Here is a 20,735-nt window from a genome sequence, read left to right on the forward strand (position 1 = left end):
ATGGGAGCCAATTTTGTTTAATTCAAAGGCAAATGAGGATATATTTCCCAGCATAATTTGGATCATAAAAAAACCAATTTAGTCAGCAGATTTGTTACTATGGGTGAGGTGTGGACCTCCTATTTCTCACCAGAAACAGCCGTATTTAAAGCAACTGGTGAGCACTGGTGGTATTGCCTTAGAAAGGGTGAAGTCAGAGTCATCTATGAGAATATTATGCCCAGCATTTCGCAGGATGCAAATGAAAGTACTGACATACACTGCTCTTCAAAGACTACTTGCATTTTCCTTGCTACAAGTGGACAGGCATGATCTTCTGAAATATAGACAATGAAGTGACCAGAAGGAGAGATGTAACCTATAATTAAAAAACTTCCCAGACATACATTTTGCTGCTCAGCCAGCCCACAATATTAATGAGTCAACAATGGGGGTTGTATCCATACATCGCAGTCCAGTACATCAACATTCTGCATTTGTCCACTATATGGTTCATCAAAGCAGGCTGTCAGACTGCAGTCATCACAGTAGCTTCTAACACACAAGGCCATCACTGTAAGATAGAGTCAAGTAACAGTCATCCATACAAAATACATTTTGACACTCAGAATGTGAGTGAAGGTGTCCATATGTCCATTGTGGCCTGAAAAGTTTACGTTTTCTGGACAGTGGAAACAAAAAAGGTATGTTTATCATCAGTACAGAATCCCTATTTGCTTTAGCTACACATGCATCATGCATCACACATTGCAAAATCTAAAATACCATGGCATGATAAATCCACATCCTCAAGAACAATCATTCCAGTCATTTCAAACTTTCTTGCATGTTTATGTCATGCCTTTTTCATTGACAACATATACTGACACTTACTGTCAAGTTCCAAATTTCTTTTATGGTTTCTTGGTGGGTGAATTTGATCTAACACTGATTATAAAAACATAATTTATTTAACTGGATATTACTACAGACCTAATGCAATGACTTTTTTAAGTCACTAAAGATCCCAATTGGTGATATTTTACATTTAAAATTTTTATTATTAGCTCAATGACTCAACAAAGCACAGCAGCCATTCTGACAGCCACATGGTGATTGAATTAAGTAAACCATTATTATGCAGGTTCACATCTACTCTGGAGTACACTATCTTTTTAAAAATCTTAAGAGTTATTTAGTTACATGTTCCATAGATCATTTGAATGATTCATTTATTAAGTGATGAGGAATGTGGCAGTTTACAGGATATCTACACACATTTAGTATTAACATTAATCAACACATTTGTTAGTCCTACCCATGCCACTACACTTCAAGCTAGGGCATTTCTTTTATTTTTATTTAAAGGATTCAAGTTTTTAAACAGAAATCTGTCCATGGAATTGAAGTAGTAGTCCAGGAGAAATTATTTTATGTTAGGTTTAAAACTTGCTTTGCTACCTGGAAAGCATTTTATGTCATTGGACAACAATAAAACATTTTTGTTACTGCATACAGAACTCCTTTCTGAACCACTGAGAACTTTATTTTGTAGGTATCGACATCACTATTATTCTTAAATTGTGGTGGATTATTTATGATGAATTTTTTTCCACCAATATATGTATTGTGATGGTGCAGTTAAAAGGTCTATCTCCTTGAAGAGGTACCTACATAACATCTGTCGATGAACACTGCATATTATTCTTACTGCTTACTTTTGTGCAATTGATACATTTTTCCTAAGTGCTAAGTTACTCCAGAACATTATTCCATGTGAAATTTTTGAGTGGAAATATGAAAATATGTCAGGAGGTTGATTCATTTGTTTCTAAAATTAGCAATTATATGAAGAGCAAAAGTAACTGGACGTAACTGTTTGAGCAGTTCAGTAATATACTTCTTCTAGTTCATGTTTCCATCAACATGCACACCCACAAATTGAATAGGAGTGGACTCAAAATGGAACCCTGTGGGACTCCCTTTGTAATTTCTACCATGTCACTAAAATTTGCTACCTTTCCAACATTATTTGAGTTGTTCAGCACAACCTTCTGCATTATCTTTGTTAAGTATGGTCTGAATCAGTTGTGTGTAAAGCCATCAATTCCATAAAACTTAACTTTCTCAAAGATAGTAACATGTTCTCAGCGATTACAGATCTTACAAAGATCACAAAACAATTATGGTTTATGGCTTGTAATATTTGGTGAGTGACAGTAGAATGATGTGCTAAGTAAATTCTTCCTACTAAACGTGAGGCTACACTTTAGTACATTACTTTTTCATATATTTCAGAAACAGACGTCATTAAGTAAATTGGATGATGATTATTTAAGAGCTGCTTATTACCTCTATTAATCTTTAACAGTTGCATATTTTCATCAGTCTGGAAAAATTCCCTGCACCAGTGATGCATACATGTATCACTATAGACATCACTTATTAATTTACAACAACTTTTCAGAACTGTATTTAAAATTCCATGAACACTGTACATCAGTGACACACTTACGAAAACAGTGTTTGGTGGGGAAGGACAGCATGTGAAGGGCTGCATACTCTTATCTGCCGCCAGGCAAGGTCTCTTGTATCACTAACACAGCTAATCTACACCTAAACCAACATTCTGCAAGCCACCTGATGGTGTGGGACAGAGTTTACTTCTGGTATCACTATCTGATCCCCCCCCCCCCCCCCATTCCTAGTGTCAACTGTCAATCACTGCACCATTCATCAATCCTCTGCTGGTCTTCCTGCAGTTACCGACAATCTTCTGATGTAGTTACCTTCTTATAGACAAGTGCATCATCTGCAAACAGCCTAGTGGAACTTCCAATGTTATCTGCTAAACAATTTATGTATATTGTAAACATTAATGATCCTATCACATTTCATTAGGGTACTTCTGAACTTATCTTTACATCTGTCCATTTTGGTCTATCAAGAGCAACATTTTGTGTTCTAGCTGCAAGAAAGCCTTGACTCCGGTGAGAAATTAAGTCCAGTACTCGGTAAACTCATATTTTTTCATTAAACAACAGTGCAGGGCTGTATTAAATGCTGTCCTGAATTTATGGAACATGGCATCCATCACTGTGGATCTCGTGGAGGAACAGAGAGAGCAGAGTTTTATAAGCTCTGTTTGTGAAATCCATGTTGGCTTTTATAGAGAAGATTTTCATTCTCCAGAAGTATTGTAATACATAAGCATAAAACATACTCCATCACTCTACAACAGATTGATGACAGAAATATAGGGCCATAATTATGTATATCCATCCTATAACCATTCTTGAAAATGGGAATGATCCGAGTTTTTATCCAGTAGCTAGGTACCCTTTGTTGCTCCCATGACGTATGACAAACAGCTGCCAGAAGTGGAGCAAGTTCTTTCACATGATCTCTGAGAGTGTTACTGTTATCTCCTCTGGTCCTGATACCTATACACTAATAAGAGACTGTAGTTGCTTTTCTGTTCCATAATCACTTATCTATTCCAGCTCCCACGTTACAACGGCTTGTAAACTCTCTGTGTAGTTTAACATTCACTTCAACCTGTTACTCTTTGCAGCTTCACAATACAGATCAAATGTGAGATGCTGGCTGGGCGGAACTTACAAGAGTTGTTCTGCCTTTGAATGAGTTATATTTTCTGGAGGGGAAACTATGATGTTATTAACCAATATATCAGGAAGGTGATTTATTTATTCTCTTCCAAAAATCAGCTTAATTGAATATCATACTTTTGTTGAGGTAGTGTAATGATTTCTTCACTCTTTTCAAAAATCTCTCTCTCTCTCTCTCTCTGTCTGTATGAAATACTGTTACATTTTCTGCAGATTGGCTATTTCTAAACCTTCACTGTGTCATCCACCTGTCCCTCAATGCACATTAGCAATAGCTATTCCACTACTGAAAAGATTATCTAAGATTATCTCCTAAAATGAGTCAGATTCTGCAACGGGCACCAACATCAGATTATGAAAGATCTCTGTCGCATTGTCCACACGCTCATGGATCCTGTCTTGCATCCATTTTTGTGGCTATGGCTTGCATATTACTTTCTGTACAGGAAGGATTCACACATGGAAATGCTCACTGGAATGCAAGTCATTTACCAATAACCTATAACACAGCAACAATTGAGGCTTATGAGCATATTGTGAGCTTTGTGGTGGCGAAGGGTCACAATGTGATGTGAAAGCAGATCCTCTGAAACTTGACCACATAGGCCAATGTTGGAGGAGACGTATAGCCCACTGTGTGCACAGACATCTTCAAGGAGAAATGGCCAGGGGATCAGTTTCCCTACACGTATAGCTCAGGACAGTAGTACTCTAACAGATAATGTATTTGCACAGCAAGAAGATGTTGAACAAACACGTACTTTCCCTGTGGTAAATGGATTATCAGACCACGATGCACAACTGATAAACTTACAAAACCTAACAAGGTGTACACCATATAAACCATTAAGTAAAAGTGTGAGGGTGCTCAGCTCGGTATCTATAGATCAATTAAGAGAAAGTTTAGGAAATGTAAACTGGGAAGATGTATATAATGAGCCAAATGCTAATAAATGCAGCATATTTCTTGATAAATTTATATCCCTTTTTGAACATTGTTTTCCAAAGAAAATTACTAAATGTAACACCACAAACTTTTCAAAGAAACCTTGGATTACTACCAGTATTAAAGTATCTTCAGAAAGAAAAAGAAAACTGTATGAGACAGCAAGAACTAGTAAAGATCCAGAAGTAGTTTTACACTATAAAAATTATTGTAACATACTGAGAAAAGCTGTAAGGAAATCAAGAAATATGTATGTTAGAGAAGAAATTTAACAACTCCAGCAATAAAATCAAATCAAGATGGAATGTTGTTAGAAGGGAGACAGGAAAAGTAACCACTGGGGTAGGTAGTATTACTGTTAAAGAGAATGAGACCATCTTAACCAACAGTACACAAGTAGCCAATGTATTTAACAATCACTTCTTAAGTGTACGAGAAAAAATTGCTGAGAATAGTTCAAAAGAAAAAGCCAGGCAGCACATGGAAGAGTCAGTTTTGAAAAGTTTTAGTCAGATTAAGTTTCACCTAACAACCTCTTGTGAAATAAGGAAAAATTATTAAATCTTTGAAAAATAAATGTTCTGTTGGAGTAGATGACATCTCTAACAAGTTATTAAAACAATGTGGAGCAATTACAGCTGATGTTTTGAGTCACATATGTAATGCATCACTGACTCAGGGTATTTTTCCAGACAGGTTAAAATATGCCGTTGTCAGGCCTCTCTACAAAAAGGGGGAACCCACAGATGTCAATAATTACTGGCCAGTATCCTTGCTTATAGTGTTTTCAAAAATCTTTGAGAAAGTAATGTACTCAAAAGTGGTTTCAGAAATGCTGTTCCACTGAGACAGCAATATACAATTTCACTGCCTACATAATAGAGACTTTAAATAGTAAAATGTCACCAGCAGGAATATTCTGTGACTTATCCAAAGCATTTGATTGTGTGAACCATGACATTATGTTCGAGAAATTACAATTTTATGGTATAAATGGAACAACATGTGAGTGGTTTAAGTCGTATCTACAGAACAGGAAGCAAAAAGTCTCTTTATATGCTTCAAGAGATTCAAAGGAGTTTGCCACTTCATCTAACTAGGGTGAAATTACATTAGGTGTTCCACAAAGTTCAATCATGGGTCCCCTCTTGTTCTTGATATATGTGAATGACCTCCCTTCTTATGTGAAACAAGATGCTGAACCGACACTGTTTGCTGATGATACAGGCATAATTATTAAGTGAGTAAAAGAAAGTTTGATAGAAAATGATACAAATAAGGTCTTTGGAAAAGTTATTAATTGGTTTTCTGCGAATGGCTTGCTTTGAACTTTGAAAAAAACACAGTACATCCAATTTTCTGCTGCAAAAAGTATAATTCCTTCAATAAATATAACACATCAAAAGAAGTCAGTAGCCAGGGTAGAGCATACTAAGTTTTGGGTGTACAAATAGATGAGAATCTTAATTGGGAAAGTCACATTTTGGATCTCCTAAAGCGACTAGGTACAGCAACTTTTGCTATCAGAATAACTGCTAATTTTGAGGATGTAGAAATTAGTAAGCTAACATACTTCGCATACTTCCACTCTCTGATGTCATACCGAATAATATCCTGGGGCAACTCAACACTTAGCCAAAAGGTATTCACTGCCCAAAATAAAGTAGTTAGAATAATGTGTGGAGTTGATAGTCGCACATCTTGTAAGCATCTGTTTAAAATGTTAGGAATTCTAACAACTGCTTCACAGTACCTTTAATCAGTAATGAAATTTTTTTTTTAACAATATGGACCAGTTTAAAATCAACAGCGACATTCATGATTACAATAGCAGAAAAAAGAAAGACCTACACTATCCTTTACTTAACCTATATTTGGCACAGAAAAGGGTAAAATACGCTGCTATAAAACTTTTTGATAAATTACCAGATGAAATAAAATGTCTGACAGACAGCAGTAATAGTTTCAAAAACAAACTGAAATCATACCTCCTTGACAACTCCTCCTATACCATAGATGAATTCCTGAATATGAGCAAATAAATCTGGAGATATAATATATGGATTTTGTGCCATTTAAGGGGATGGGATAGATAATAGAAATATTTAGGTATAACACTATAATGTAAAAAAACTTGTTTCCTGTATGCATTTCTTGTGCATTTGACACGTTCACATCATAATGATTTTTCTGTGCTATTGATCAATGGAACACGTAACTAACTAACTAACACAGGTGAATCACAGGGCTTGAAATGTGTGTCTGAATCAATTTAAAACTGGACATGGATTTTTAAAAGATGCAGCCTTACACATTCATTTATGCCATTTACACCAGCACTGTATGTGTGTGTCTGGATTGAGTCACTTTGCCCACATAACTGTTTTAATGAGTGTAGAAATAAATGTCAAACTGATGCCAAGTTGATGCATTACCTTTAAAAATCATTCTCACTTCATCATGTGGTTGCTATAATTTGTTAAATTTCCCCTCTTCATCAAACTTACAAGGTTGAATACAACATGTTGAACCCTACCCTGAAATTTTTCACACTAGAATAATACACCAAAAGAAATGACTATCAAACTTTTAGCTGCTAAGACAAACTGCAAGTAGTTTTTAAAAATGATGAATTTACTCATTTTTGTCACACGAACAACCATTTATAACAGTGGTTTGTACAGCCCTTCCTTCCTAGCAGACAAATGCATAGATTATCCATAACAGAGAGAATGTTATGTCATGTAGCATGAAGTACAAAGTGCAAACATGCAAATTTTAAGCACTTAAATCATACCAAAACTGTCTCAAATCATTAGTTTTTTGAAAAACTTGCACTTCATATTGACAGCTGAACTGTTGCAGATGTAATTGTTACACGAATTACTAGCAGAGGGGAAAAAAGACAAGAGAGTATATGATGTTACATGGCAGACAACTTCCATCAATTGGGGCTTTAATTTGTGAACATGAAATATTTTATAACATTTTTGTAGCACAGTTCTTAAGATAATCTTTTGCACAATGTATATTTTACGAACACTGTAACGTTTCCGTGTTTATTCCCTGCAGTCATCAGGAAAACGTAAAGAGAAGTGCTGGATGATGAAAACTAACATTTTCTTTATCTAGGGGCTGAATTACACTATTAGTTTGGGGTGGAATCCAAATTAGTCTTTTTGCTGTCATTCTAAAGACAGAGGTGGTGTTATATTCAGGCCAAGTGCTGAACAAAAGCTATGAACTGTTTTTCTGCAACTGATAAGAAGACATTTCGGATTTAATAACAAAGATCAAACTGAAATAAGTGCTGATAAAATGAACACCTCCACAAAGTATGACTTAACACATTCTTACGATACATATATATTTCAACATATTGAAACACAATTTAGTTTTTGTACTTAAGTAGCCTCTTTCCAAAGAACATAAAATGCTCTGCACAAAATATGAAAAAATATTAGTAAAATGCCATACAGGATGTGTAGGAAAATAAATAAATTCACATGAAACTTATGGGCTCAAAACACATTTACAATTTCTTCTAAAACATTCAAGGCAATTCCTGTCTGCAGGTGACATGAACACAAGAAGATCTGTAACATCTGTCACTTTCTCTGATTTAATGCCACTATATGGGGCCTGATTCAAGTTTGGATTCCTTGTCAACCATATTTGGAATTGTATGTAATCTCAGTACAAGTTGTAGAACACAGCTAAGAACCAACCTTTGTGTATTTCATTTGGACATATTTCTGGATCTGGAATATATTTTTCTTTCTTCTTGGTTTTGCCCAGAATATAGGCTTCAACATTTCTGCCCAATTCTTTATAATGTCATGATCTACTACAAAATCAAAAGGTGATAGGTTAATATGACATTCAACCATGACCTCCAGATAAGGTTTAGCACTGCCAACAACTGCCCCCCCCCCTTTTTTTTTCTCTCTCCACGACAGATTTAAGGCGGCCAAAATTTCGGTCGCATTGACTGAATGACAGAAATAAAATAACAGAGTCAGGTCCTTTCTTAGCTTACCCTTCCACAAATCTGTACATGTAGGACAATCCATTGTTATCAATGTGAACATTAAAAATGTATCATCAGAGGAGGCATTTTTAAAACAGCATTGGCACATTTAATTTCGAACTGGCAAATTTTTACCATAGTCAAATTCAACAACAACACAAGTATGATCATTCTTACTTTGCTTTAACATATCTTCTTGTATTCTGTTATACTGATCAACTTTGAATTGGTGCTGCAAACACACTGTTTGATAGGGGTCTTTAGGATCATTTGTTAACTTCTGCTTTTACTCTGTACAAAAGTTATAGACATCAGTTTTTAGGTGGCTATATGTGTTAAGTGACTTGAAACAATGAAACTGAGTGAGATGGCGCAGTGGTTAGTGCATTTTACGCGCATTTGGGAGGACGATGGTTCAAACCTGTGTTCAGCCATCCAGATTTAGGTTTTCTGTGATTTCCTTAAATCACTCCTGGCAAATGCTAGGATGGTTCCTTTGAAAGGATACAGCTGATTTCCTCATCCACACAATCCAAGATCTGAGCTTGTGCTCTGTCCTTAATGACCTTGACATCAATGGGACATTTAACCGAATCTTCCTTCCCTCCATGAAGCAATGAAAATACATTTTGTAAGTGATTTTCAAATATTGTTTTGTATTTTCTTTGTAGTACTCCTGAAACAATTCACATAGATTTTTTATGTTAAGTTCAGTGTTTTCAAAATATTTCTGTTCAGATGTGTGTTGTGAGTAATGGCTTGTTTTGCTTGGAATCATGTTAAGAAGTGCCTTTAATAGATCAAACACATCACTGTCCAGCTTATGAGACCTACTGGTATGTGAGCCTCTTCTTTCCATAAAGAAGCTGCCATTCGACACTTTCCCCCGAATAACACATATATACTTAACAGAAATTTGGTAAAGAGTCTGTATCATAGATAGATCGACAAACTTCGACAGCTTCCCCTTCATTTACAATAACAGATTCCCATTTACACTGGCACGTGTTTTGGATTGACTGTCTTTATTTTTATTATAGCTTTGCGTTTATTTAAACACTGACCTACAATTGCATCCTGCTACGTTTTACTGTGCGACTAAAAATAGTTAAACTTTTCTGCTTGAGCTTCAGAGATTATTTTCTTTAAACACTCCTTTAAACAACATTTCTTTACTGCTTTGAAAGTCTTGCCTGCTACAGCTGTACCAGATTGTGAAGTATATTCTTTTCCGCTTTGTTGTTTTATTTTCTCTACCTCACGTTTCATACCCACTTTCTTATTCTAAAGCGTTTCACTTCTAATCATTTCTTCATCAGTATTCATTACATGAAACCCTAAAACAACGGTAGACACAGCTACAACAACTTACTTAACAATATGCATAATACAATTCAATAATACGATGTATAATAATACAAATACAATATCCAACAATACAAGACATATAAAATAATGTAACAACTTGCAGAACTAATCATGGTACATTCCCAATGCCAAAAGTTGTTTGTGGGTATGACATTTCAAACAAATGAATAACTTCGGTCAGCACAACCACATCAAAACTAAAACGTCAGAGTTTCTAAATTACAATATGATGGTTTGTTATAACACACCACCAGAAAAGAGGCCCAGGAGCCCGCAGGTCCTTTGTCAGGAGATTGCTTCAATCATTCTCTCTCATTTTTACAGATTTTACTATGCTGATTACAAGATTTTTGCAACTAAACAGACAATTAAAAAAAAAAAAAAAAAAAAAAAAAAATTGGTGCTGACTTGCTTTGAGGTTCCTGAAGACACAGATAAAGCTGCAGAAACAGTTTATCAATAGCATCGTTTTATATAAATGTGTCATAGCATCCATCGACTGCACCAGTCGATCTCTCTCTCTCTCTCTCTCTCTCTCTCTCTCTCTCTCTCTCTCTCTCTCTCTATTCTTCAGGCTACAAATGTGCTGTATTTTTGTTATGGACTATAATTAGCACCACACTCATTTTTCGAACTACAATTTACGGAATTGTCAGAGTCATTTCTTCCAGGTTTTCACAATTTCTAAGGAAATTTCAACATCATTTGAATGAACATCCAAAATGTTAACCAATAAATAACACATATGTAGGTCTTCAGGAAAAGTAGGTGATTCTGATTACATACCACTTTCTTCATATTCCATCTTTGCCCATATGGTGTGCAACATTAATTTGATTCCACATTACTTTGGAACTCTCACAAACACAGAGGCTATATGAAGGAAACACAAAGAAAATTAATTCAGTTTTATCTCCATTGTTAACACCTAGCGATACTGCAAACACAACTGCTAATTATGATGGATATTAACCAAGTTGCAAATCTGATCGAATAGTAACTGTGACCAATTGTGTCACAGGAACTATCAACAGAAACTGAAATTCTCTTTACAAATTACGATTGTGTTCTGCTGTGTTATCTGTTTACCAACGTGCCATCACCCAAGGATATGTGCCTGCCGTGTTGCACATGCACTGTCTGATACAGCTACAGTAAGGAGTGTACATTTCTCCAGCCACTAGAAAAGCTACAAATTTGGCAATTTTCAACAATTTATTTATTTCTCTTTTTTAGAACACTCTTGCAGTTTGTCTTGGTAGCTAAAATTTTGACGCTGTGTTTCTTTCAGCGTATTCTTCCTATATAAAATATTTCATGGGAGGTTTTGACTTGTCCGACTGGAACATTCCCTTGTCAGAGCATTCCTGGCTCCAGTCTGGGTGTCTGCCTTGTGAATTAATGCACCATGGTGGAGATCATACCTTCTCTGGTTCAGAGGCGGCTCTAGTTCGTCTTGCATGTGTTGCATTGATTTTCCATTTTAAGGCAGTATGGCCATACCTCTGGCATTTAAATCACCTTAGACAATTTGGGACAAAATGCACTTACTTTCAGTTAAATGAAGCCTGCCTTAAGACAATCTGGTAACACTGGTGTGCCCTATACCAGAACAACTAACTAATATGATGGAAACAAAAAATACAATTAATTTTAATGACTTTTCTGTTAAACGGACTATTCTAGGAACATTTCACACACAGTTACAATGATGCATATTTAATACATACTGTGCAGATGACTGCTGCTGTTGCTGATGCAGGTATCCTGTAGCACCTGATATGCTGAGTGAACCCTAAAATGAAACTTAAGTCAGTATCAACTTTATACTACATAACACACTAAGCAATTATCAAGATACTGAATGTTTTGTCAGTGCTAAAACTAGAAGCAGCAGTAGTAACAGCACATTAACCAAAAGTTAAAATCAATTAAATAATCATGCATTATTGCTTGACAATTCATACAGTGAACAGTTTTTCAAAATGTAGGTGTTAAATGTCCAATGGCCCGCTGTAGCTGTAGCTGTATTTGTTCCGGTCACTTATGGACCCATACAACTAGTTTTGCAAATCTAGTGTTTTTTTATTCCACAGAATGTAGGTTCCACGTATAAAGACAGGGAACAATCAGCAACCCACATAAGAACACAGGGGTTTATTCAATTTCCTATAATGACTGTTCTCAAAAGTACATTAGGCAAATGGGTAGGAGTTTCAAAATTCGCTTTAAAGAATTTCTCAACGTGAGCAGTTCGAAATCTGTGCTAGCTAACATCTTATGTAATAATCAACATTCTATTTCAGACCTCCATAACAATTTGCAGGTACTACACAAAGAGAAAAACAGCACTGTATTAAATATGCTTAAGAAATATATAGTAAAGTCCATAAGACAGTCCCATGATGAGAATCTCAATAATCAAACGGAGTTAAGGCACCGAGCTTTATTGGCTACTTTTGACTATTTAAATTTTTTGAGTCAGGGGTCTCGACAGCTAATCAGTTGGCTAACTTATTACAGCTTTTTTATGTTAACATTCATGTTTACTCCCGCTCCAGGTCGACTGGGAGGTCATCTGCTCCATTTAATGTCTAAACTGTTTTAAAGATTCAGAAATAAGTTCTGATGATTCAGAAATAAGCAGTTCATCTTAGCAACATTATTATATTTAGTATCATTCAGGCTCAGTTTTATGTAAAACAGGGAGCCAAGACTAATAGTTTGCATGGTGACCATAAGTCCTAAGCAGAGCACTAGCAATGCACTTTCTTATTTTATGTGTTGTCAGTGTTAGTTCAATTTCCGTCACCGTCTTGGTTCCCAGACAGCAGCCACAGCACAGGCTTAGACAACACACAGGACACTCATAGCTTATGTTGTCAGCTGCTATGTTGGTGGCAAATACACATGAGCATGTCTGCTTTTGACAAGTTTGACGAGCAGTATATGCTTCTTCCTTTTGGCCACTGGAGGCCCTACAATAACAGTTAAAACAATTTTAAGTAGATTTCAAGATTACTAGTTTTCAACACTAGCTTTATTTTATTTTTCAGTCACCACAGGGCCCAGTACTTCGCTGCATAACATCTATGACGGGCATTTTGTTGCTTGACGTAGGCAGACAAGAGCAGATGTTAATCAGAAAAAGTACAGTTCATGACTTAACACACGTCAGTCCCGTTTTTGGCTGTTGATCCATGTCACATGGGGATAGTCCCCATCTATTTTTCATTTGCGTTACTTTTTCACCATTTTTTAATTAGGGATCAGTTCTGATTTCTAATCATATTCCTTTGCTCTTGACATGATATTCATTATTGACAATTTTTTTCCTTTTTTTAAACAATTGATTATTGTTTTTTATCAATTGAGGAGGGCTGAAAACTTTACCTAGCCATACCAATTGTTACTCTGCAGCATTCTGTAACCTATGACATAGCATTTGTAAGTAACTTTCTTTTGGTACTAACTTGCAAACTGTATTTATTACGTATATACAAATCCGTTTTTGTGCTACTTAAAAGTTGCGAAACCTGTTGTGTGGGTTTATAAGTGACCAGAACAAATACAGCTACAGCAGATCATTCGACACTTCATTCAGTTTCATTATAATAGTTTTAACACGTGTAAATTAAAAAAAAAAAAAAAACAACTGTTAACTCTATGAACTGTCAAGCAATCATGTACAACTATTTTAGCTGTGGTTGCCCCAGTTTTAAAATTATCTACAACAGAAAGACCCCTTGCACAACTACAATGAGTACAGTAAAAATACTTACATAAAAATGAACAAATTATATCACATTTTAACTATTACTTAAAACAACTACAAATGTAAAATGACACCATATTTTACAAGAATTAAACTCTAGTCTCACTTGTTTCATAAATATTGTATTCTTTTCTTCTTTCTAACAGGCACCAAAACAATTTTTTCAGAAACTTCTTTTGTCTTGGTTGTGTCTTGGTTCAATTTAGTACTCTTTTCATTCTAAAAATCAAACACCCAAGCTAACCCATGTTGAGTTTTAATTATTCATCATATATTTGTCAAGATGTTCTATTGTTTCACCATGACATACTTTTCAGTTATGATGTTAATAGCAATCAGTAATTATTCTCTGTCTTCTAGCCTCTCGTAACAGACTTGCCTAGTAATTTGCAACAACATTGCCACCATCTATTTTTCCATCCACTGCTGAATAAACGTCTCTAATAAAATTTTCAACATGTCATAATTTTTGGCTGTACATATCTTATGACACTGCTTATTTCTGTTGTGATCTGTTAATTTCTAATTAGATCGTCATCTGGAAGAATATAGCAGAGATTTCCCTTAATCCATGTTTTGTCAGTTTGTATCATTTTATACTGCTGTTTTCTACATTTTACTGTCATAGTAGCCATGATGACATTCTGGACTGCTGCAGTGTCTCTTACCCATTTCATCATCTTCCTGTTCCTTCTCAGTATTCTCAACATGTTGCAGTCCACTGTCCCATATGAAACATTCAATTATTACCATTACGTTACACTGACTGTTTCATAGGTGTAAATGAAATTACATATTAATACAGGGAGTTTATGTGATCGAAAAAAAAAATCCCGGATTTTTCGATTAAAAATACACTTTCTCCTGGATGAAAATACACTTTTTCCGTGTTAAGTAACAGCATACTTTTCCTCGGAACTGTAAAACTTATCAATCCTTTCAATGGTTGTGGTTTTATACACCGGCGTAGAATTTCCCGGCACTTTAGAATACAAAACTCACGGGGAAAAACACAGTTTTGGAAAGATGTCTCAAGTGCAGCAAGATGTACACTGCATATTTTCGTATTACGAAAGTATAAATTCGGATTCCACCAAACACCGCATGTTACTTTCTGAAGAATTGAAATCAAGATTGCAATGTGCTTTTGTAATCTAATCGTAGCTCATGGCAAGCGATCTCTCCAGCCGATGACAGCGGATATTCAGAGCATAGGACATGTGCTGTAGTCAGCCAATAGCAACATCAGTAATAAGTAGCGCGAACACACAAATAGGGAAAGGTAACGGTTTAAATTACTATACATAGTGTTGCTACAAGAAAAGAAAAGCTTTCACGTATAATGTTGGTATCTAAGATTAACAAGCTGCAAGAGAAGCTAAGCTTTCACACATAATGTTGATCTTTTTTGTGCGTGTTACATCACACAAATGTGCCAGTAAAATTTTTCACAACGACATAAATGTCTGATCTTCTGGGCTCGAAAATATTGTAAATAGTCATTGTCAAAGATTTGCTTTTTGAATGAAATTCAAACGCTCTGTGATTTAAAAAATTCATTGACCATTCGCTCACGGAGTTCACCTTGCGTAAAACGAAATTAACTTTGAAAGTAACGCTTTCCAAACAACCATTCGGAATATTATCTCGCAACCTGTTGGGAATAGATTCCAGAATGAGATTTTCACTCTGCAGTGGAGTGTGCACTGATATGAAACTTCCTGGCAGATTAAAACTGTGTGCCCGACCGAGACTCGAACTCGGGACCTTTGCCTTTCGCGGGCAAGTGCTCTACCAACTGAGCTACCGAAGCACGACTCACGCCCGGTACTCACAGCTTTACTTCTGCCAGTACCTCGTCTTCCTACCTTCCAAACTTTACAGAAGCGCTCTCGCAGGAGAGCATGTCAGAAGATGCTCCACATTCTAGTATTTGCCACAATCACATCTGTTGCCACACTCGATTAGACTTGCCTTCAATGGAGCAACAAGCTTTCTGGTGCTTTTCAGGCTCCTCCAAATCCTACATCTCAAGTTGTTGTCACTGGGTATCTCCCATAGTCGAGAGTAGTAATTCCAAGGTTTGGTGAGGTCTTTGTTCAGAAATCTCTTGCAGGATTAAGTCTGCCAGGTATACAGAAAGCTCCATAAGAAATGGCATTTATTAATAAAGGTATGCTTAACCCTTTTGCTTCTACAGATGTGCTCTCATTGAGAGCAGAATGGTATTGCATTCCATTCTCATTGGTTTTTATACCCAGCAGATGGCCAGGTGAGATGCACCCATTCATGAGGTTGCCTCCATACCTGTACACGTCTATATGCTCAACACAATTTTAAATAAGACTCGTCCGACCAGACAACATGTTTTCAATCATCAACAATAAAACGTTAGTGCTGACAGGCCCACGCAAGGCATAAACCCTTGTGTTGTGCAGTTAAAGGGAACACAAGTGGTCCTACAGCTCCGAATGCCCATATCCAGGATGCTTCGTTGAATGGTTCACACACAGACACTTGTTGAGGGCCCAGTATTGAAATCTGCAGCAATTTGCAGAAGGGTTGCACTTCTGTCATGTTGAACGATTCTCTTCAACCGTCATTGGTCCCACTCTAGCAGGATCTTTTTCCGGCCGCAGCAATGACAGAGATTTGATTTTTATCGGATTCCTGATATTCACGGTACACTCGCAAAATTGCTGTACTGAAAAATCCCCACTTCATCGCTACCTCGAAGCTCCGAATGCCCATATCCAGGATGCTTCGTTGAATGGTTCACACACAGACACTTGTTGAGGGCCCAGTATTGAAATCTGCAGCAATTTGCAGAAGGGTTGCACTTCTGTCATGTTGAACGATTCTCTTCAACCGTCATTGGTCCCACTCTAGCAGGATCTTTTTCCGGCCGCAGCAATGACAGAGATTTGATTTTTATCGGATTCCTGATATTCACAGTACACTCGCAAAATTGCTGTACTGAAAAATCCCCACTTCATCACTACCTCGAAGATGCTGTATCCCATCGTTCGTGCGCCGACTAAAACACTACATTCAAACTTACTTAAATCTTGATAACCTGCCATTGTAGCAGCAGTAACCGATCAAACAACTGCAACAGACACTTGTTGTCTTATACAGGCATTGCCGACCACAGAACCATACTCTGCCTGTTTAGATATCTCTGTATTTGAATATGCACAGCTCTAACAGTTTCTTTGTCACTTCAGTGTAGATATCTGAATCATTTGCAAACATTCTGAAGTTACTATTAATATTGTCTGTCAGATTAGCAACATAAAAAGATGAACAACAAGCTTCCCATGGCACTGCAATGAAATTACTTCTAAACTGGTCAACAACCCTCCCAACATCCTCCATCCTGCCTATCAGGAAGTTCACAGTCCAATCACAACTTCCACATGATAGCCAATGTGATTGTATTTTCAGTAGTGCATATAGGTGAAATATTGGGTCAAATGCTTTTCGAAAGCCAAGAAAAATTTCCTCTATTTGACTGCCTTGATCCATGGCTTTCAGGTTCTCACATTAGAGAAGCACAAGTTGTATTCCACATGACAGATGTTTCCAAAATACATGTTCGTTAGTATGGAGAAAGTCATTCTGTTTGAGATACATCATTATGTTTGATATCAGAATATTTTTCTAACATTCTACAGCAAACAGATGTCAAAGGTACTGGACTGTAGTTTTGTAGATCACTTCTGCTAAACTGAATACCAACGAGTGATCTACAGTATATTATGGTTAAAAGAGAAGCTAACTTTGCCACAAATTCTGTATAGAACCTAATAGGAATTCCATTTCAAGCTGGAGGTTTGATTTTAGCCATTGCAAGTGTTACTCAATGCCAGTAACACTAAAATCTTTATCAATCACATCTGCATTAGAGCAAGAATTAAAATGGGGCATTATTCCTACAAGTTCCTCTGTGAACAAACATTAAAATGGGATTTCATATTTCAGGTTTTGCTTTGCCACCCTCAATTTCAGTTCCTGTGTCAATTAATGAGTGTCTGTACACCAACTTTGATGCCAATGACAGCCTTTAAGCATGACCAGAATTTCATTTGGTTTTGTGAGATGCCTTTGGATACAATTCTACTACTGCAGTCATTCATGTCTTTATACATTGTCTTTGTGACAGCCAAATGTGTCATTTAGCATTTCTCCACTCATAGCCTTATGTTTTATTTTGCTCATATTGTACTGTAATTGACACTGTATCCCTTGGATGCTCCATTCCATCATTAACTGTTCTAATAGATACTGCATAATCAGTTGTTCTTTTGAACTGAGTCACAGTTCTTCTATATGCTTCAGTCAAGAGAGAAATGTTTCTAGTTTCTTGTTGAGATATGATACTACTGCTTCTTTATCCAGTTTGCTCACATATTAACCTTTCTACTTGTTTTAATTGCCCTTTGTATTTGGGTAATAACTATTGCTACAAATAACTCGTGGTCAATGGCCCAGTTTAAAACTGATGTTTTCAAAACCATCAGGTCTATTTGTTGCTATTAGATCCAATATATTTTCATCAAGAGTGGGCTTCGTGACTACCTGTTCTAGGTATCAGACTAGGCATTTAGTACCGCTTGATAGCATCTCTTGTCATGTCCACCTTTCACAAAACTCTTGATTATTACAATTGATTGTTGAATGATTATGATCGCCTCCAATGATGACAGTATGATTGGGGAATATACATACTAGTGAACTAAGGTTTTCTGTTTTATCTAGATGGGATAGTGGTTGTCAATAGAGAGATGAAATAATAAGTTTATGCCCACCTTGACACTGAGTATTGCTAAAACAATCTTGAATGCAACTTCATTTACATTCCTTTTCATGTACAGAGATCAAAGCTGTTCAGCCCAAAATTGTGTGACATCAAATGCTTCCTCGCTTCCCTACCATAATTCATCAAGGGTATATTTATTGGGATTGGGACAGTTAGTGTGCATGTCAGAAGATGCTCCACATTCTAGTATTTGCCACAATCACATCTGTTGCCATACTCGATTAGACTTGCCTTCAATGGAGCAACAAGCTTTCTGGTGCTTTTCAGGCTCCTCCAAATCCTACATCTCAAGTTGTTGTCACTGGGTATCTCCCATAGTCGAGGGTAGTAATTCCAAGGTTTGGTGAGGTCTTTGTTCAGAAATCTTGCAGGATTAAGTCTGCCAGGTATACAGAAAGCTCCATAAGAAATGGCATTTATTAATAAAGGTATGCTTAACCCTTTTGCTTCTACATATGTGCTCTCATTGAGAGCAGAATGGTATTGCATTCCATTCTCATTGGTTTTTATACCCAGCAGATGGCCAGGTGAGATGCACCCATTCCCGTCCTGATGCATTGGGAATCAAGTGGTAATAACAATCATATTTAATAAACAGTTAAAGATATCAAAAAGCAGGTCTTTGCGAATAATAGCACACAAAGAGACAAATATGTTGTATACCTAATGTGCATTCATGTCCAAAGGAACACTGCTTCATACTTCTGAACAACACAGGCACTGCAATATCGTATTTATCTGCCAACACTGGGCAAACGACTTTCAATTAAAATGTCTCCCCTGTACAAGAATATACAAAATGGATGTAGGAGTTCAGTTTGTAGACCCATGCTTGATGACAAATGGAAGTCTGGGGCTGGCTGGCTGTGTAGCGTGTCTAACAGCAGCATCACAATCAGAGGACTAACTACAAACGCAATCATTAAGAAATGAGCAACGAGTGTGAACATGTTTGTTGGTTGGTTGTGGGGGGGAGAGGACCGAAGAGTGAGGTCATCGGTCCCACAATCTATGGTGTCAGAAACTAAGGGAGGAACAACACCAAAACGCAGTCCAGTAGATGGGACGGAAAAATGAGAAAACAAAGGGGCATAAGGAACATCAGGTGGCAGGAAGAGTAAAGAACAGGAGGAGTGGGGAGGAGGGGGAAAGGTGGGAAGGGGAAAAAGCAGGGGCAACCCAGAGGCACTACTCGTGACGGGGTGCCGGCACTGTCACCGGCACATCCCAATCCCCATGCTGTACCATGGTCACGGCACAGTGTGGACAACACCAGGGTAAGAAGTGACAAGAAAGGGTGGGTCAAATGGCACAAGAATCAGACAAAATGTCTGGCAAGCACAATGGTCTCCCAAATCAACACCAATGATAAACAAGGGATTCAAATAAGGGAAGGAAATTCTGGTACTTAAATCTAGGAGGACAAATCACTTCCACAAAGAAAACTGAGGATGGACGTAACCATACAAGGGTCATCCGCTAGCACCCCTAACAAGGAGTGCGGGAGGAAATATTTAGTGCAAAGGGCCAAAAGGTGAGGAAGTCCAGTCAAATATGGATCACCATCAAAGGAGGGGGACCGCAACAAAAAAAAGTGCAGACTGCTCTTTATAGAGAAATAAATGATTGGTGAACAAGGTATGCCTGATATGGAGATGGTTGATTTCTCCTGGGAGAGGTGGTAGGAAGAATGTCACCTGGCAGGAGTCTGGTTAATCGCATGAAGACTAGGCCCACAACTGAACAAAGAGGAATTTGTGTGAAGGTATAAATCCGCTCTGAGAAGGATCACACACAATAGGGGTGGTAGGAAACCCCCCTCCCCACACTCAGCCAGACAAACAGTAAACTCATTACCCGGGATACCAACACTGCCAGGAACTTAAAAGAAATCAGTTGAACAAGCATCACAGCCAAGTTGAGAAAAATGGTTGTGGGTGAGAGAGACCAAGGCATTGAGGGGAAAAACACCAGGTGATAGTATGAAGGCCACTCATCGAATCCATATGTAACAAAAGCTGGGTGAGGGAGAACCATTTAATACAGCAGAAAACCCGCTAAATGGCCATCAGTTCATAGTAAACACCCCACATGTGGCAGGCACGAGATGGTGTTCCATGCCAACAGAAGACATGAAGGCATATTCCACATGACCGGTGGATTTACAGCCATCGGCATAAAAAACA

The 20,735-nt window shown here is 37.2% G+C and overlaps 1 protein-coding gene across 3 annotated transcripts in view; it reads right to left on the reverse strand.

Annotated features, from left to right (window-relative positions):
• Positions 1 to 20,735, reverse strand: part of LOC124722973 (spindle assembly abnormal protein 6 homolog) — a 262,501-nt gene that overhangs the window by 5,985 nt on the left and 235,781 nt on the right. For all 3 annotated transcript variants that reach the window (XM_047248141.1, XM_047248142.1, XM_047248143.1), the window contains one exon: positions 11,683 to 11,747. In XM_047248141.1, coding sequence (XP_047104097.1) covers positions 11,683 to 11,747 — 65 coding nt within the window. The remainder of the gene's footprint in view (positions 1 to 11,682; positions 11,748 to 20,735) is intronic.

Source organism: Schistocerca piceifrons, chromosome X (genome assembly GCF_021461385.2).
Source record: "Schistocerca piceifrons isolate TAMUIC-IGC-003096 chromosome X, iqSchPice1.1, whole genome shotgun sequence".
Classification (NCBI taxonomy): Eukaryota; Metazoa; Arthropoda; class Insecta; order Orthoptera; family Acrididae; genus Schistocerca; species Schistocerca piceifrons.